This window comes from Anomaloglossus baeobatrachus, chromosome 1, assembly GCF_048569485.1.
Source record: "Anomaloglossus baeobatrachus isolate aAnoBae1 chromosome 1, aAnoBae1.hap1, whole genome shotgun sequence".
Classification (NCBI taxonomy): domain Eukaryota; kingdom Metazoa; phylum Chordata; class Amphibia; order Anura; family Aromobatidae; genus Anomaloglossus; species Anomaloglossus baeobatrachus.
The window spans coordinates 699,501,780-699,521,211 of record NC_134353.1 but is presented as its reverse complement, the minus strand read 5'-3'; the positions used below and the strand labels follow the sequence as shown (position 1 = coordinate 699,521,211).

The window sequence follows — 19,432 nt, the reverse complement described above, 5'->3', positions numbered from 1 at the left end:
TGCTGCGTACTCCCCATCGTGCTCCATCCCCCATGCTGCGTATTCCCCATCGTGCTCCATCCCCCATGCTGCGCACTCCCAAACGTGCTCCATCCCCCATGCTGCGCACTCCCCATCGTTCTCCATCCCCCATGCTGCGCACTCCCCATCGTGCTCTATCCCCCAAGCTGCGCACTCCCAAATGTGCTCCATCCCCCATGCTGCGCACCCCCCATCGTGTTCCACCCCCCATGCTGCGCACCCCCCATCGTGCTCCATCCCCCATGCTGCGCACTCCCCCATCGTGCTCCATCCCTCATGCTGCGCACCCCCCCATCATGCTCCATCCCCCATCATGCTCCACAGTCACACAGCAGACAGTAAACACGAACACATCTGATCGCATACACTCACACACACACACACCACTTCTCCCTGTGCCCACCGGTGGGCGGTCCCAGCAGCTGTGCTCCTCTGCCGACACTCACAGATCCGATCGCATACACTCACACACACACTCACACATCAGAACACACTCACGCACATCCGATCGCATACACTCACACACTCACACTGACGATATCGCACATACGCGCTGACACAATCACAACATCCGGAGATACCACATGCTTCCGGCCATGTGATCCTCCGGCAGGTCCTGGAAGGTCACTGCACAGTATCGCCGCCGAGAAGCAAGCGATATCATGGGATGTTGTGAGTGTGTGGATGCGATCTGATGTGTGTGTGACGTGTGTGTGAGAGAGTGTGTGATCTGATGTGTGTGCGTGTGTATGTGTTCCGCCACTGCAGGACCTTGATGCGCTCACCTCGGGGCGAGAGGCCATTCCGTGTGGGGGGCGGAGCCTTGGCGAGCGGCCAATCCGTGCGGGGGGCGGAGCTGAGGCGAGGCGAGCGGCCAATCCGTGTGGGGGGAGGAGCCGAGGCGAGCGGCCAATCCGTGAGGCCAAGCGGCCAATCCGTGCAGGGGGGCGGGACCATGGCGAATCCGTGAATCACAGATGAGAGCTGATTCATTGAATAACATGTGTCCGAGTGCAATGAGAGATTTTCTCGCATTGCACGACTGCGAGAAACTCGCAAGTGAGAAGCCGGCCTAAAGCACAATAATCTCTATAAGGGATGCTGTTACTCCAACTAAATTAAGAAAACAGAAAAAAAAACATGTAATCATTTTAAAAAATGAACTCATATAAAGCAAAAAAAAACCAAAACATTGAAAACCTAAAAAGAAAACCCACTTGATCTGAACTGACGCACAAATAGTTGTTTATTATTTTATTTGTATAAATGCCAGGAAATCCTGTTTTCTTTAATGGATCTACATTAGCTTTTAAAAAGGTGTAAGTTGAAGTTGTTGTGTTCAATTGTGAAATTTATAACAGGCTCTCTCACTTACCATACTTCATTTATAACTAGTCTCTTTTGAATCCTTTGGGCCAGCTTAGACACTAGTGTCCTCGGAGCAAATGATACCTCTGTACCTCCCATAACTACACCTCGGCTTTAAAACTAGAATATCAGATAAGCTAAGCACTAAAAAGAGAGTGAACAGATTGTTTCCTGCTAGTCATAGCATGTAGTCTGGCAATAAAAGTATAGGCTAGAGTAAGAAATACCCAATTAACTCTTCTCCCACAATACCAGTCTTGGCTTACTATTGATTGATAGTGCTGGTGGCAGCCACAGCACTTCCATCCTCTGCTATGACTGAAAGGTGTGCTGTGCCATGGTTTTCTGGTGTGTAAAACATTGGCTCATAGTAATCTGATGGGTAAGTAGTATCATTTGAGATTTTATTTCTTAGATACTCAGCAAAGTTATCCGAAGTCATGTTCTTCATTATCTGAAAAAGAAACATCTGTTTGTAACAAATATGGACGTCGACATGAAAAAGATGTCAGATACCTGGCGCAGTGTTTATAATTGACTATCAAGCTTTTGCTATTAATTATTAGATTTCCTGTTCTGATTCTGAGATTAAAGTCTACAGTATATGCTTCAGCCAGTTAAACAAAAGAGCGGAGGAGAACGTTTGGTCTGCACTCCACTTATCGTCTATGGGACTGCTGAATATAACTGCTCTACTCAGCTTTCTCTAATGCGGGCGTCACACGGTACGATATATCGGGCAATATGTCGGCGGGGTCACGTCGTAAGGGACGCACATCCGGAATCGTTTGATATATCGTAGCGTGTGGCAGCTAAAAGCGACGATGAACGAGCAAAAAAAAATACTCACCTTATCGTTGCTCGTTGACACGTCGCTCATTTTCAAAAAGTCGTTTCTTCTTCTGTGCGCTGGTTGTTTATCGTTCCCGGGGCAGCACACATCGCTACGTGTGACACCCCGGGAACGATGAACACAGCTTACCTGCGTCCCGCCGGCAATGCAGAAGGAAGGAGGTGGGCGGGTTGTTTACGTCCTGCTCATCTCCGCCCCTCCTTTGCTATTGGCCGGCCGCTGTGTGACGTTGCTGTGACGGTGAACGTCCCTCCCCCTTCAGGAAGAGGATGTTCACCACCCACAGCGAGGTCATCTGGGAGGTAACTGCGTGTGACGGGGGTAAAGGACTTTGTGCACCACGGGCAACAAATTGCCCGTGATGCACAAACGACGGGGGCAGGTGCGATCGCACGATAGATCGTCCCGTGTGACGCACGCATAAGGCTACATTCACACATCAGTATGAAATGTCTGTGTGCTCTCTGATTTCTTTATTGGATAGAATACAGAGCCATAGAATTTCATGGATCTATTCCCAGATCAGTGAAAACCACGTATCTGAGTGTGAGGTCCATAAGACTCAGAGCATGTCTTATTATGATCCAATTTTGAGGATCAGAATAGGTCGTTCTGAATGTGTGTGTGCAGTTCAGTAAATCAGACTGTGCACCGAAACTTTACACGGATTTGTGAATCTAACCTAATTCTCACTTTTATCTACTCAAAGGACATCTCCCTTTGAGTAGATAAAAGAAATAGCAAGTAAAAGACAAAGAAGGAGACTTACTAATTTGTACATCCATCATGGAATTTAGATTCTTCATTTGCCTTTTATTTTAGAATGTTATGTAGAATAGTTATTATTGGATATTGTGTTTAATGAGAATTAAAAATATGAAATCTATCTAGTATCTATATACACACATACAGTGTATATATATATATATATATATATATATATATATATATATATACACACACACACACACACGCATACATACACATTATATATATATATATATATATATATATATATACCTCCTGATGAATACCAAGACATTGTGAAATGTGTGTCGGGGTTGGACTACTGAGGCTACTACTACATATCTTTCACATTTGTGGGCTACTCTAACCCGTAGTTATTAGTGTACTCTTGTAGGGTTTTGACTACTATATAGCGCTATACAGCAGTACTAGATAGGATATTTAGTTTGGTGCTGATAGACCTGCACACAACTTGTGACTTCTGTGCACATGTGTATTAATGATGTGTAACCTCCATAAGTAATGTAACTGTCTTTTATGTACAGATTACCACATATCCCTGAATGAGGACTTTTCTATGCAGTTAAAGAAATGTTAACATTTTCAGATATTGACTAATAAAATATTGTATTTTTACTATCTATGCAGCCCTGACTTTTTTGGTAATTGCCTTCCGAGTTGAGTGGGTAATCTTTTTATCAATTACCAATGGATTTTCTGATCTAAAAAGGTAAAAAATATAGGCATATTTGGTATCTCCATATTCACAAAAGTCCAATCTATCACAATATGAAATTGTTTAACCCATAAGGTAAACGTTGTGATAAAAAAACGCTAGAATTACCGTTTTTTTATAAACGCACCTTCTCAAAAAAAGGCAATAAATAGCGACCAATCATCATAAATACCCCAAAATGGTACCAATGAAAAAATACAACCTAGCGTGCCAAAAAACAAGCCATCAAAAAGGGCAATAAAACTATTGCAACTGAACAAACATAAAAAACAACAGATGTGAGAACCAAGCAGGGTAATTATCATACAATTTAGTCATAAATAGATATCAAATGCATGGCATATAAAATGCTTGAATAATTAAAGGATGACTAAATAATTAAAGTCTAATGCCGGCGTCACACGGTATGATATATCGGGCGATAGTCAGCGGGGTCATGTCATAAGTGACGCACATCCGGCATCGTTTGATATATCGTAGCATGTGACAGCTACGAACGACTGTGAACGAGCAAAAATACTCACCTTATCGTTGCTCGTTGACACGTCGTTCATTTTCAAAATGTCGGTCCTCCTTCTGTGCTCCGGTTGTTCATCGTACCCGGGGCAGCACACATCGCTCCGTGTGACACCCCGGGAACAACAAACTGCTGCTTACCTGCGTCCCGCCGGCAATGCGGAAGGAAGGAGATGGGCGGGATGTTTACGTCTCGCTCATCTCCGCCCCTCCGCTTTTATTGGCTGGCTGCTGTGTGACGTCACTGTGACGCCGAATGTCCCTCCCCCTTCAGAAGTGGATGTTCGCCGCCCACAGTGAGGTCGTCCGGGAGGTAAGTGCTTGTGACAGGGGGTTAACGACTTTGTGTGCCACGGGCAACTAATTGCCCGTAACGTACAAACGACGGGGGCGGGTATGATCGCTCGTGCGATCGCACGATAGATCGTCCCATGTGACGCCGGCATTAGTGTAGTAAATTCCAGAAATTCCTGCACAGAAAAGTTATATTAAATAAAGTGAGTGCATAATGGTACAATAAAGGTTCACCCACTAATACACATCCAACACACTTTCTTAATCGGCTCAGTCAGAAATGCTTTGTGAGACTTAAGGGGGCTTTACACGCAGCAACATCGCTAGCCCCAGTTTGTGCGTCACGGGCAAATCACTGCCCGTGGCGCACAATATCTTTAGGAGCAGTCACACGTACTTACCTGCCTAGCAACGTCGCTGTGGCCGGCGAACCGCCTCCTTTTTAAAGAGGCGGTTCGTGCGGCGTCACAGCGGCGGCACTAAGCTGCCTCCCAATAGAAGTGGAGGGGCGGAGATGAGCAGCCGTAACATCCCGCCCACCTCCTTCCTTTCTCATTGCCGGCGGCCACAGGTAAGCTGTAGTTCGCTGTGTGTGACACCTCGGGAATGACGATGTGTCCTGCCTCGGGAACGACGAACAACCTGCGTCCTCAACAATCAACGATTTTTTGAAAATGAACAACGTGTCAACGATGGACGATTTGGTGAGTATTTTCCATCGTTAACGGTCCCTCGTTGGTGTCACACGCAACAACGTCGCTAACGATCCCGGATGTGCGTCACGGAATCAGTGACCCTGGCAATATATCGTTAGATAAGTCATTCCGTGTAACGGGGCCTTTCGATCTGCTTATTGAAGCTCAATTTGATATTACAAGTGTATTCTGGGATTCTTTTTTTAATATTCTTGATGATCACCCCATATAGTGATTATTACATGGCCATTGTATCATGGAAATTACTTTTACAGGTAGGCAGTTCAATCATTTTGTGTGTGAGCTCTTATAAATGCAATCACTTCCATACATTAATGTTGTTTTTACCTCTGTTACATTCACAAACTTTGGATCTCCTAGCAAAGTTCTTTTAGCGAAGGCAAAACGGAAAGCTTCTGTTATACGGTGGTAGGTCAGTCCAAGGGACTCTGGCTTTATGCTCAAGGGTGAAAAGTGAAAACCTGGCACAAAAGTATTACAAGATAAAATGCAACCATTAGAAAACAAATGCACTTAACTATCACAACTGTTAAACCCCGTTAGGCTAGGTTCAGGGCCGGCTCCAGGTTTTTGTGGGCCCTGGGTGAAAGAGTCTCAGTGGGCCCCATTCACACGCACCTACACATACAGGCATACGTACACATACATATTTAAGGACAAATTCACAAAAATACATATAAACAGACATAAGTATATACACAGTCATATACACTGACATACATAGATACACATCATACATGCACACACAGACACATTAGAGATATTATTAATGTGAGGAAGCTGGCAGCAGCCTCACTCACCTCCCCAACTTGTCTCCATCCAGCTCCTCCAGGGAATGTGGTTGTGCAGGCCGTGCTGCGTGATGGCCATCACTAACATACATGACCGTACAGTGTACACCGGCACTGCTGTATATATGTGACGTCCTGGGCAAGCCAGGGGTCACAGGTCACAACACCACACGCACCCCACATTCCCTGCAGGTACACACAAAGTCAAAACAGAAATCCTTGTTGCCTTCCTCCAGGAGCTGGTGTCCACACCAGGGGGTGGGCCAGGCAGTTGGCTCCGCCCACCGAGGAGTTCACAGCTCTGGAGGCGGGAAAACCAGGCAGATTAGCTTGAGAGTTGAAAGTGAAAGGAAGTGAAGTGAAGCTGGTGAAGTGGTAAAGGAGGAAAGTAGGAGTAGTGACAGCAAGAAGCCTGAAGTTAGTCCGGGTGTGTGCCCCGGACTGAGACAGCAAGGTTGGCAGACGGCGGTGACCGTCTGCAGGCGAGACTGATTGGAGGTTGCCGAAAGGACTGTGGACGGGTGGTGACCCGGCGGTACCGGAGCGGTATACGAAGATTAGTCAGCACCAGGGCAGGGGCCTTTCGGATCCCGGCAAGGCTAGGAGTCGCCATAATTTGCCAAATCCGTCAGTGAAGGGGACGACTGTCTCCCAACAACCAAGTCCTGTTTGAAGGCAACAGTCCAACCGTTAAGGGGAGACACCGCCGCCGCCAAGGCACCAGTTTCCCAGGGCCAGCGCCTGCGGGCAAGAGTGGAGCTCCTCTGGCTCATATCCAGGCTGGGGAGCGCGTTACCGGTGGGAACCCATCGCTACCAAACAACAACACATAGGTGCAAGGAAGAGACAGTCAACTGCAGGGGAAATTGGCACCGTAACCGTCCAAGGGACCCGTCCAACCAGCCGTTTGTTTACCGAGAACTGTGTCGTGTTTACTGGCTGAGTGAGTACCTCCGTGCCGTGTGGCACAGCGCTGCCCCTGCGCCCCTGCACCTCCACAGGCCCCATACCCACCTGTCCACCATCCCAACTCCATCACTGGGCCCCGGGATCACCAACCCCTACCCACGGAGGGGCAACACAACAACTGGCTGCTCCATACCATCACTCCCGGGATCCCCAGCCAGAGCAGCGGTGGTGTACACTCAATCACCACAACCGTGGGTGGTGTCATGGACAATAAACAATCCCCACAACCAAACCCCTTTCACTCACGGGCGAAGAGCGCCGCTAGAGTCCCCGGGATCCGGCCCATCGCTCGAGCCACCGAGCAGCAGCAGGCCGCGGCAGCCAGACCCGAGCAGTGGGAGAGCGCGGCGTCCCCTCCTCCGCCCGCGACATATACATCACAGAATGGGCTGAGGGTAAATACATCCCTGGGGCATAGCTAGCACTGAGGGGGAGGGCATATATGTTACTGGAGTCACTCTAGGGCAAACACATTACTGGGGGGTATTCACATTACTGGGGGAAGCTGGGGACCTGTGGGGCATACACATTATTGGAAGATGCTGGGGGCCTGTGGGGGCATACACATTACTGGGAATGCTGGGTGGCATACACATTACTAGGGGACACTGAGGGCCTGTGGGATATATACATTACTGGGGGACATACACATTACTGGGGGATGCTGGGAGCCTGTGGGATATACATATTACTGGGGAACGTAGGAGGCCTGTGGGATATACATATTGCTGGGGGCCAAACACATTACTGGGGGATGCTGGGGGCTTGTGGAATATACACATTACTGTGGGACGCTGGTGACCTGGGGTGCATACACATTACTGGAGGATGCTGAGAGCCTGTGGGATATACACATTGCTGAGAGCATACATTTTACTGGGGGCCTGTAGGATATACACATTACTGGGGGACGCTGGAGTCCTGTGGGATATATACATTGCTGGGGAGCCTGGGGGCACACACATTACTGGGGGCCTGTGGCATATACATATTACTGGGAGATTCTGGGGACCTGGGGGGGCATACACATCATGGCCCTGGGAATACTGGGGGCTCATGGGGTATACACATACTGACTCTGGGGGCCTGTGGGGCGCACACATACTGGCTCTGGGGGCATAGGCAGGCAGCAGCACTGTAGGACGCTGGGGGCCGGAAGCCTCTCCTCTTCCTCTGTGGGACTGGAGCGTATTGCATGTTAGCTCTGCCCACAGATGTACTCCAGCCTGCGGGCATGTACTCTGCTGGTTTAAAGTGCCGGTAGACAGCAAAGTGAGACTGCCAGCTGGAGCACTGTCTGTGGTCCCTGGAAATCTGCCCGGGGGCCATAGGAAAGCTATTAACGACCTGCTACTGCTGACCGAGAATGGGCCCCCCGGTTGTCCAGGGCCCCGGCACTTGCCCGGGTGCTGATGCCAGCCGTGGCTAGGTCCATACCTGCCCCAGTGGCTCTGTAGCAGATTCCATCAGAAATTGAAGACTATAAATACTAATAATATGACAGACATCATGGTGGAAATCTGACTTACTTCATTATTGTCAATGTGGTTTACACCAATGTATTAGGTGCGCTGTGCCCCAAGATGTAAATGTGCTATGTTTTATGTGTGTGCTGTCGTATATTATAAATGCATGTGTGGATATTTAAGTGTTTTAGAAAGGAACATCATTACAATGTAGGATTGTTCAGTCATTTGTCAAAGGCAGTTCCAGCGGTTGGTTTAGCCTGCAGTAGAGCGATTCTGGTCCAGGTGCTAGATAAGATAGGGTTAAAGTAGTTAAGGGAGAAGTGACAGATGGCAGAGCGTATGGTTGGGAAGGGAAACTCCAGGGAGTGTCAGTCGAGAAGAGGGTTCAAAGTGAGACGACGATGCTAGGGCCAGTCAGGGAACCCCGAGGTAACTTCTGGAGGTCTGAAGCCTACGGCTCATCCCAGAAGTTTTAGAGAGGTGTCCAGCTAGAGAATCCTTCAGGGCCCAGAAGTAGACGAAGGTGTGCGGTATTAGGGGGAAGGAGGCACAGACCCCGAAATACTGAGGTCCGAAATAGCACGGGGATAGCACAAAGAATAGTACCCCACAGAGAGCGAAAGAGTGGCCATGTCTGTCATAATGCTGTGAAGAATGAAAGTAAACAAAACTGGATGGCCAAGTGAGCTCTGGTGTTACATGTCTTAATACCTTGAGGACCAGCAGCAGGAGTGATGGACACCAAAGTGAAACCAAAAGTAAGTGTCGTGCAGCCTGCCCGAAGTTAATTCAACACACAGGGTTTCCTTGGCGAAGGAGAGCGGCGTTTGCGCAACCTTGGGCTGGTCCCCACCTCCACCAATATGTGATAACATAGAAATATACAACATTATACATTGAATCTCAAAAATTCCTTTAGAGAATAGAATGTTGACATACAAAATAGTTGCTTTATCTCTGCAGATCACAAAACCAGCCACCGATAAGTGAATCTCTCACCTTTTAGAATATTAAGGATGAGTCCAAGGACAGGGCCACTCAAAGGTGCTGTAGGGCTGATCATGGTGTAGTCTCCAAGTTGAAAATTAAGTGGTTCCTCATTGATGTCCACTTTATAATTTCTCAGATCTTCCTCTGTAATAATTCCTCCTGCAGCACAATGAGGATATATCTTTATAAGTCCAGCTGTCTAGGTCTACCAGTGCCAAAAAGGAACAGTTCATGTATTTCCTTACCTGCTTGTTGGATATCACTCACAATTTGCTTAGCGAGTGAGCCAGTATAGAAGGATTCAGGATCATCAGCCAAGGTCTGCAGAGTATTTGCTAGTTTAGGCAGCTTCACAATGTCTCCTTTCTCCAAGACCTTACCCTCCGCATTGCAGAATACTTCACTGGAAGGACAGTAGAAAGAGTCAGAGGTACTGCCCATTATTTGTCAGTTGTCTGAAGACACAGAATAATGTAAATATGGGGTAGAGATTTAGATGCATTTAGGAGAGTGAGATTTAGATGCATTTTGAGTCTTCTGGAAATTACTGTCATTGCTCATCTACATTTTGGTTTGTAAATTTGTCATCTGTGCGAACATAAAAAAAGAATATGTGAGGGTAATATATAAAGAGCTAACTAGAAACCCAATATTTCCTCAAATATAGATACAAACATTATGTTTGTTTCTTATTATAATGTATACTCAATAAACAATAGAGATGAGTGAACCTTTGGAAGTTCGGTTCGGCAGGTACAGCCAAATCCAAAACCAAAAGTTTGGTTTCTGACCTAGACTTGATCCAAATCTCAATGGAAGTCTGTAATTGGGCAGTTTGTGGCCCCACCCACATGCTACCAGCCATAGGAACACTTCCAGGGAAGGGTGGGCAGAGTTTTTTAAATTCTTGTTTTTGAGTGGTTTTCACGCATAACTCACTCGAACTTCAAACTCGAACTTTGTGTTTTTGGTAGTTGGTTTCCGAACCCAATCCTCGAACTTCAGGTTCACTCATCTCTAACAAACAACATATATACACATTAAATCAAAGTGTCTCTTTGTGTATATATATATATATATATATATATATATTATATTATATATTATATATATACACACACATATACATACATACATATACACACACACACACACAGTCCAAAATATTTGTCAAAATAGTAGGCAAGACCATAATCTAAAAAAAAAAATTAATAAATATATATATTTATTAATGCGTGTATAGGCCTGTTGGCATCCTTGAAATTGTTGAAGAAAATTAGGTATGTTTCCCAGGAAACTATTTCAATTACACATGGCGACAGATAGTTTAAGCTTATGGACCCAGAACCTGCATGACAGCTTGATTTTTTGGGAACTTGTTTGGGACTGCTCATCCACTATCTGGAATATCCTGCATTGCAATCTTTCATCAATTCTTCTCTGTTGTCCACATCCAGGGAGATTACCTACAGTGCCATGGGTTGTAAACTTCTTGATTATGTTGCACACTGTGGACAAAGGAACAACAAGATCTCTGGAGATGGACTTGTAACCTTGAAAGTGTTTTTTCTACAATTTTGGTTCTCAAGTCCTCAGGCAGTTCTTCTCTCCAATTTCTGTTTTCCATGCTTAGTGTGGCACACAGACACACAATGCAAAGATTGAGTCAACTTCTCTCCTTTTTATTTGGATTCAGGTATGATTTTCATATTGCCCACACGTTATTTGCCACAGGTGACTTCGAATGAGCATCACATGCTTGAAACAAAGTTGTTTACCCACAATTTTGGAAAGGTGCCAACAATTTTGATGGGTCCATTTTGAGGGTTTTGTGTGAAATTATGTCCAGTTTGCCTTTTTTTCTGTGTTTTATTTTGGGGGTAGGGGGAGGTGTTGATTCCAATACACACAAAATAAACATGTATTTAACAAAACATATTTTTGCAATAATTTTCTGGGAGAAATACTTCATATTCTGAAACAATTTTGAGGGTGCCAACACTTTTATCCATGACTGTATATATTGTTTGTTTCTTGTTTTAATGCATACTTAATAAACATAACTTTTTTATCTGTATTGGAGGGAGTATTTGGTTTCTAGTTAGTTTTAAATTTGATATCTCCTACATAATTGCAGATTTTTTTTATATGTGCTTGTTTATCTATAAGCAGGAATGCATACAGACAGAAATTGATCAAAGAAACACAACTGTACACAACACAATAAGAATTACAGCGTTAAATGACAAGTGCATATATTGAAGTAGTGTGTAGGTCATCTGTATGTAATAGACCTATGGGAATGATAGAATGCACTAATTTTTTAGAACCAAAAATCTAAGAAAAACCGATTGGGTCACAAATAGCAAATTTTATTAGTAGTTAAAAATTAATGAACGCCAACTGGCAGTATGACTAGAACAGGGGCGTCACATGTATAAATATATAAAAAGCAAGTACAGGTATTTCTGCAGATGTATAAGGTTAGATACAAAAATTCCAATATACAGCAGAAAAAACAATTGGCTGGAAAAATCAGGGTCAATAATAATACAACACAGAAAAAAGGATTAAAACACAGAGATCACAAATTGAAAACCAAGTAAGTTATAGATATGGCATGAGTGTACTCCGTTGCATACTATCCAGTAGGTGTACAAACTGTATGAGAAGAGGAGTTACTCAAAGAAGAAATATGGTGTGAAAAACAGTGACCTAAGTGTGTATCACTATAATAGAAAGTTTACTAGTTATATTCATCTGTAACACATCTCTATGTGTTTCAATCCTTTTTTTCTGTGTTGTACTCTTAAGGACCCTGATTTTTCCAGCCAATTGTTTCTTCTCTTTTATATTGAAATTATTGTATCTAACCTTAGACCTCTGCAGAAATGCCTGTACTTGATTTTTATATATTTATACATGTGACGCCCCTGTTCTAGTCATACTGCCAGTTGGCGTTCATTAATTTTTAACTACTAATAAAATTTGCTATTTTTGACCTAATCGTTTATTCTTAGAATTCTTTTGTTCTAAGGAATGTGTACAGGTATGGTTTTTGTAAATGTGCAATACTTGTGGGACAGAACAGCTGAGTGGGCTTGTGTGCCTTTTTCCTAATAGACTTAAAAGGGAAGGTATCTAGTGATGAGCGAGCATGCTTGTCACTACTCGGTACTCGCATGAGTATCGCTGTACTCGGGCTGCTCGGCGGGGACCGAGTAATCTCGCGATACTCGTGCTGTACTCGTGGTCTTCATTTCTGCATGTTGGCGCTCTTTTGAGAGCCAGCCCTCATGCAGGGATTGGCTGGCAGACCACTGCAATGCCACAGCCCTGTTAGTTGTGGAATTGCAGTGATTGGCCGGCCTGCACAGCGTGACCGAGCCTTTATATCGGCCGGCGCGCTGTGCTCTGCTCACAACTATCCAGACAGTCAGTGCAGGGAGAGTGTCGCTGATTCAGGGAAAGCTTTGCGGCCCTTTATAGTTAGTTCCGGAGCAGGGCTGCAAACCGTGTGACCAGAAGTCCTTCTCAGGACTATTCTAGTTGTATACAGGCAGGCAGGGTATAGCCAGGTCGGAGTACAGTAGCAGAGTCCTTCTCAGGACTATTGTTGCTATATACAGGCAGGGTATAGCCAGGTCGGAATACAGGCTAGTGACCAGAAGAGTCCTTGTCAGGACTATTGTAGCAGTATACAGGCAGGCAGGCAGGGTAGTGGTGACCGTATACCAGCCTTCATCATATCTGGGGCTGGTGTACACAGTGTAAAACAGTCCAGATAGTGTCAGACTTCTCAGTAATTGTCGCTCCTAAAAACCAGTTAGGTTCTTATTGCGTCCGTGCTTGCATTTAAAAACAGCACGTGTGTGGCAGTCGGTGGCAGGGTACAGGTGCGCGTTTTGCACAAACTATTATATAACGCACAAGTCTAGTGTATAATACACGTCAGTCAGCAGTGTCTGATAGTGTCAGACTTCTCAGTAATTGTCGCTCCTAAAAACCAGTTAGGTTCTTATTGCGTCCGTGCTTGCATTTAAAAACAGCACGTGTGTGGCAGTCGGTGGCAGGGTACAGGTGCGCGTTTTGCACAAACTATTATATAACGCACAAGTCTAGTGTATAATACACGTCAGTCAGCAGTGTCTGATAGTGTCAGACTTCTCAGTAATTGTCGCTCCTAAAAACCAGTTAGGTTCTTATTGCATCCGTGCTTGCATTTAAAAACAGCACGTGTGTGGCAGTCGGTGGCAGGGTACAGGTGCGCGTTTTGCACAAACTATTATATAACGCACAAGTCTAGTGTATAATACACGTCAGTCAGCAGTGTCTGATAGTGTCAGACTTCTCAGTAATTGTCGCTCCTAAAAACCAGTTAGGTTCTTATTGCGTCCGTGCTTGCATTTAAAAACAGCACGTGTGTGGCAGTCGGTGGCAGGGTACAGGTGCGCGTTTTGCACAAACTATTATATAACGCACAAGTCTAGTGTATAATACACGTCAGTCAGCAGTGTCTGATAGTGTCAGACTTCTCAGTAATTGTCGCTCCTAAAAACCAGTTAGGTTCTTATTGCGTCCGTGCTTGCATTTAAAAACAGCACGTGTGTGGCAGTCGGTGGCAGGGTACAGGTGCGCGTTTTGCACAAACTATTATATAACGCACAAGTCTAGTGTATAATACACGTCAGTCAGCAGTGTCTGATAGTGTCAGACTTCTCAGTAATTGTCGCTCCTAAAAACCAGTTAGGTTCTTATTGCGTCCGTGCTTGCATTTAAAAACAGCACGTGTGTGGCAGTCGGTGGCAGCGTCAGGCTCCATATTGTCCCTGGATAGAGACGTGCATGATGGCCTGTAAACATGAAGTGCCCATTGTAAGTGGGTCTATTGTAGTATAGCCCTTAGGCAGGGCAGCCAAAAATTGGGAGGCTCCACGTTGTCCCTGGATAGAGACGTGCATGAGGGCCTGTAAACCTGAAGTGCCCATTGGAAGGAAGTGGGTCTATTGTAGTATAGCCCTTAGGCAGGGCAGCCAAAAATTGGGAGGCTCCACGTTGTCCCTGGGTAGAGACGTGCATGAGGGCCTCAAAACATTGTTCCCATTGCAAAGGAGCGGGTCTCCTGTCGTTGTAATGTCCATTCTGCAAAGAATGGGCGAAAAAATTTACCACTGGGGGTATACCTGAAACAAAGGCCTAAGTATTGCAATTTGTAACGGTCATCATCATGGTGGCGCATGAGGAGAAGGAGGAGCAGTCCAGCGATTATCCAAAGTCCAGAAGTGTGTACCCATGGGTGAGTGGAGGTACATGGCAAACTTTAAATTCCGCTCTCATTTGCTGGTGGTGTGGTGAAGTCTGGCCCAATCCAACCCTTGTTCATCTTGATCAGAGTCAGCCTGTCAGCATTTTCAGTTGACAGGCGGGTGCATTTATCTGTAATGATTCCACCTGCGGCACTAAAAACACGCTCTGACAAAACGCTAGCAGCAGGGCAGGCCAGGCCTTCCAAGGCGTAGAGAGCCAATTCATGCCACGTGTCCAGCTTGGATACCCAATAATTGTAAGGCACAGAGGAATGTCGGAGTACAGTTGTTCGATCTGCAAGGTACTCCTTCAGCATCTGGGCAAACTTAGGATTTCTTGTGGCACTACCCCGCACCTCAGGGGCTGTGGTACGTGAGGGGCTGAGAAAACTGTCCCACATCTTAAAGACTGTTCCCCTACCTCTGGCGGATTGGACTTGTGCCTCTCTCGGTTGTACGCCTCGGTTGTCCACTGATTCATGACCTATGCCGCTAGCGTTTTGTGAGGGGAATGCTTTGCCTACTTCCGTGACTATGGCCTTCTGGAACTGCTGCATTTTGCCTGACCTCTCCGCCTCGGGAATAAGAGACATAAAGTTCTCCTTTTAGCGTGGGTCTAACAGTGTTACCAACCAGTAATGATTGTCGACCAAGATGTTCTTAACGCGAGGGTCACGAGACAGGCAGCTTACCATAAAGTCAGCCATGTGTGCCAGACTCTTAACAGCCATCACTTCAGTATCCTGACCAACACGATGACTGAACATGCTGTCCTCCTCCTCCTCCTCCTCATCATCTACCCTGTCCTCTGGCCAGCCACGCTGAACCGAGGATATGACTGCATGTCATATCCTCAATTTGGCCAGAGAGTTGCTCCATGTCTTCATCCTCCTCCTCGTCATAGTCCTCCACTGCACGTTGTGATGAGACGAGGCTGGGCTGTGTGTTATCATCACCCACACCCACTACTGTTTCTTGCTCAAACTCATCGCGCTCCGCCTGCAATGCATCATGGTTGTTTTTTGAGCAGAGACCATTTTAGAAGGCAGAGAAGCGGTATGGTGACGCTAATAATGTCGTCATCGCCGCTCACCATCTTGGTGGAGTCCTCAAAGTTTTGGCGGATGGTGCATAGGTCGGACATCCATCTCCACTCCTCAGGTGTTATGTGTGGAGTTTGACCCATTTCCCGACGGCTTAGGTGATGCAGGTACTCAACAACTGCCCTCTTCTGCTCACATATCCTGACCAACTTGTGCAGAGTTGAATTCCAACGCGTGGGGACATCACACACCAGTCTGTGTGCCGGAAGATGCAAACGGCGTCTTAAGCCGGCAAGGCCGGCTGAAGCAGTAGGTGACTTTCGAAAATGTGCAGACAGGCGGCGAACTTTTACCAGCAGATCAGACAGCTCTGAGTATGACTTTAGAAACTGCTGAACCACGAGGTTGAGCACATGGGCCACGCATGGAACATGTGTCAGCTGGCCTCGCCTCAAAGCCGCCACCAGGTTCCGGCCATTGTCACACACGACCTTTCCTGGCTTTAGGTTCAGAGTTGTGAGCCAGTGATCTGCCTGCTGTTTCAGAGCTGTCCACACCTCTTCTGCATTGTGGGGTTTGTCACCTATGCAGATTAGCTTCAGCACTGCCTGTTGCCGCTTCGCCGAGGCAGTGCTGCAGTGCTTCTGTGTCGCCCTGGACAAGCCAGGGGCCACAGAGCACAACACTTAAACACCCCACACTCCCTGCAGGCATATCATAGTCAAAACACAAAATCCTTGTTGCCTTCCCCAGGGGCTGTTGTCCACACCAGGGTGTGGAGCCAGGCGGTTGGTCTCCACCCACCGAGGAGGAGGGAAAACACAGGCAGTGAGAGTTAAGCTAAGGAAGTGGAAGGAGGAAAGTAGTAGAGAGGAGAAAAGTGACAGCAAAGAGCCTGAAGTTGGTCCGGGTGTGTGGCCTGGACAGGACAGCAAGGTTGGCAGGATGTGGTGACCGTCTGCAGTGTAGGCCGATTGGAGTCTGCCGTAAGGACCGTGGACGGGTGGTGACCAGGCCGTACCGGACCGGTATACAAAGAGAAGCCAGCACCATTGGCAGAGGACTTTCGGATCCCGGCAAGGCTTGGTGTCGCCGTGAATTTGCCAAATCCGTTAGTGAAGGGGACCTCAGGGTTTCCAAACAGCCAAGTCCAGATAGAAGGCAACCGTACAACCGTGAAGGGGAGACACAGCCACCGCCAAGGGCAACCGTCTCCCAGTGCCATCGCCTGTGGGTAAAAGGGGCTCCTCCGGCCCATATCCAGGTCAGGGAGCGGGTTACCGTTGGGAAACCATCACTACCAACACTTAACTTAGGTGCAGGGAGAGACAGTCATCACTAACCTGCAGGGAGGAACAACCGCAGCCGTCCGAGTGACCCGTTCATCCAGCCACTTGTTTTACCGTGAACTGTGTCATCATCATTGGGCTGAGTGAGTACCTCCGTGCCGTGCGGCACAGCGCTGCCCCTGCGACCCTGCACTTCATCAGGCCCCGCAACCCGCCTGTCATCCATCTCTACCCCATCACCAGGCCCCGGGACAACCAACCCCCCTACCCACGGAGGGGAGAAATAACAACAAAGCTGCTCCCTGTCACAGGCTCCCGGGATCCCCGTCCAGAGCAGCGGTGGTGTCCACACAATCACCACAACCGTGGGTGGCGTCACGGACAATATCCCCAAAACCCAAACCACCCCTTTTCACTCACGGGCGAGTAGCGCCGCTCGAGTCCCCGGGATCCGGCCATCGCTCGAGCCAACGAGCAGCAGCAGCCGTAGAGCTGCGTCAGCCGGACCCGAGCAGTGGGAGAGCGCACCGTCCCCTCCTCCGCCCGCGACACTTCCAGCTTGGGACTGGTGTGGAGGGTAAAGTGGATCAGGATGCGCAGGAGGAGGAGGAGGCTGAGGAGCATGACATTCCGGAGCTGTAGAGTGTGTGTGAAACCCTGACTGAGGTAGGGCCTGCAAAACTTGGTGTGTGAAGGACGTGTTCCGTCCCTCGCTCAGACTGGGTCCCAGCTTGCACAATATTAACCCAGTGTGACGTCAACGAGATGTAGCGGCCTTGCCCACATGCACTTGTCCACGTGTCTGTGGTTAGGTGGACTTTGGCTGAAACAGCGTCGTTCAGGGCACGTGTGATGTTTTGTGACACGTGGTTAGTTATGCAATGCGGGGACGGCACACCGGGAGAAATAGTGGCGGCTGTGGACCGAGTAACGTGGGACAGCTGCCACCATCAGGTCGCGGAATGCTTCTGTCTCAACCAGCCTAAAAGGCAACATTTCCAGCGCAAGCAGTCGCGAAATGTTAGCATTTAGAACTGTGGCATGTGGGGTGTTGGCAGTGTATTTGTGCCTGCGTTCAAAGGTTTGCTGAATGGATAACTGAACGTTGCGCTGGGACAAGGACGTGCTTGATGATGGTGTTCTTTCTGCGTAGGCAACTGCAGGTGCAGGAGTGGAGGAGGCTTGTTCGCAGGCAGCATGGACAGGGGATTGGCTCGCATGCACAACCAGCGAAGACGTAGCAGTGACATCAGCAAGCACTGCTCCTCGACTCTGTTGTACTTCCCACAAAGTCGGGTGCTTGGCTGACATGTGCCTGATCATGCTGGTGGTGGTCAGGCTGCTAGTTTTGGTACCCCTGCTGATGCTGGCATGGCAGGTGTTGCAAATGGCCTTTTTAGAATCATCTGGAGCCAACTTAAAAAACTGCCAGTGTCAGAGTTCCGGGTTTTCCAGTTTTCTTTTGAAAGAGCTTGCCCTTTGTTAACATGGAGTTTTCTGTTCTGTTGCCCTACTTCCTGTCCATCTGTTTAAAAGCCGCCCCTAAAGCTTAGTCCAGTGCCTGAGTATACTGCTTCCTGTGTGCTCCTGCCCTGCTGCTTTTGGTTCCTGATTGTTATTCGGATCCTCTTGGAAAACAACCGACACCGACTCTGGACTTCATCTGGTATCATCTAGCTGTGCCTGGACTCCGTTTGCCGTCTTTGGTCGGCACTTCTGCCCGGTTCCTTCCGTTTAATACCACTCTGGACTCACATCACGTACGGACATTTTTGGACTTACCTATTGCCCTTTTGTGTCCCGGCTGCTGCGCATTTAGGGCTTCTGGGGTGATTGCCAGACAGTCCCTGTATAGGGGTTCGCTCTTGGTGGTCTCCCTGGGGGAGTCCGGTGCGCGGTCCCGGGAATTCCCTTTCGCTCAGTCCCTGGAAGGTATTTCCTGTATTTATGTTCTACTGTGTTTTTGTTCCGTTTATGTACATATTTGCTGGTTGCATATTCTAAACGTCTTGCACCAAGAACTCGTCTCTGGTTGTCATTGCCCTAACGCAATCGAAATCCTCAATACATACAATAGTATTACAGCCAGACTCGGGAAGACCTAACATTTGTACAGGCACCTTGTGTCGTGTTGTTCCGGGGAACAGTTGCCTGACGTCTGCCTGGGGCCACCACTCTGCTTCTTACTGCCTGTTGTGATGCTACGCCTCCCTCCCCCTATGCACTGCTGTCCTCGCTCTGCATATCCTCCTGCCAGGTTGGGTCAGTTACTGGATCATCCACCACGTCGTCTTCCTCTTCCGCACCCTGCTCCTCCTCCTGAC

At 47.5% G+C, this 19,432-nt stretch overlaps 1 protein-coding gene across 1 annotated transcript in view; it reads right to left on the bottom strand.

Moving 5' to 3' along the window:
• GGT1 (gamma-glutamyltransferase 1) overlaps positions 1 to 19,432 on the bottom strand; it is a 259,711-nt gene that overhangs the window by 23,739 nt on the left and 216,540 nt on the right. The window contains exons 6-9 of the mRNA XM_075320874.1: positions 9,716 to 9,873; positions 9,480 to 9,629; positions 5,579 to 5,712; positions 1,656 to 1,843 (exon numbers count right to left, since the gene is read on the bottom strand). Coding sequence (XP_075176989.1) covers positions 1,656 to 1,843; positions 5,579 to 5,712; positions 9,480 to 9,629; positions 9,716 to 9,873 — 630 coding nt within the window. The remainder of the gene's footprint in view (positions 1 to 1,655; positions 1,844 to 5,578; positions 5,713 to 9,479; positions 9,630 to 9,715; positions 9,874 to 19,432) is intronic.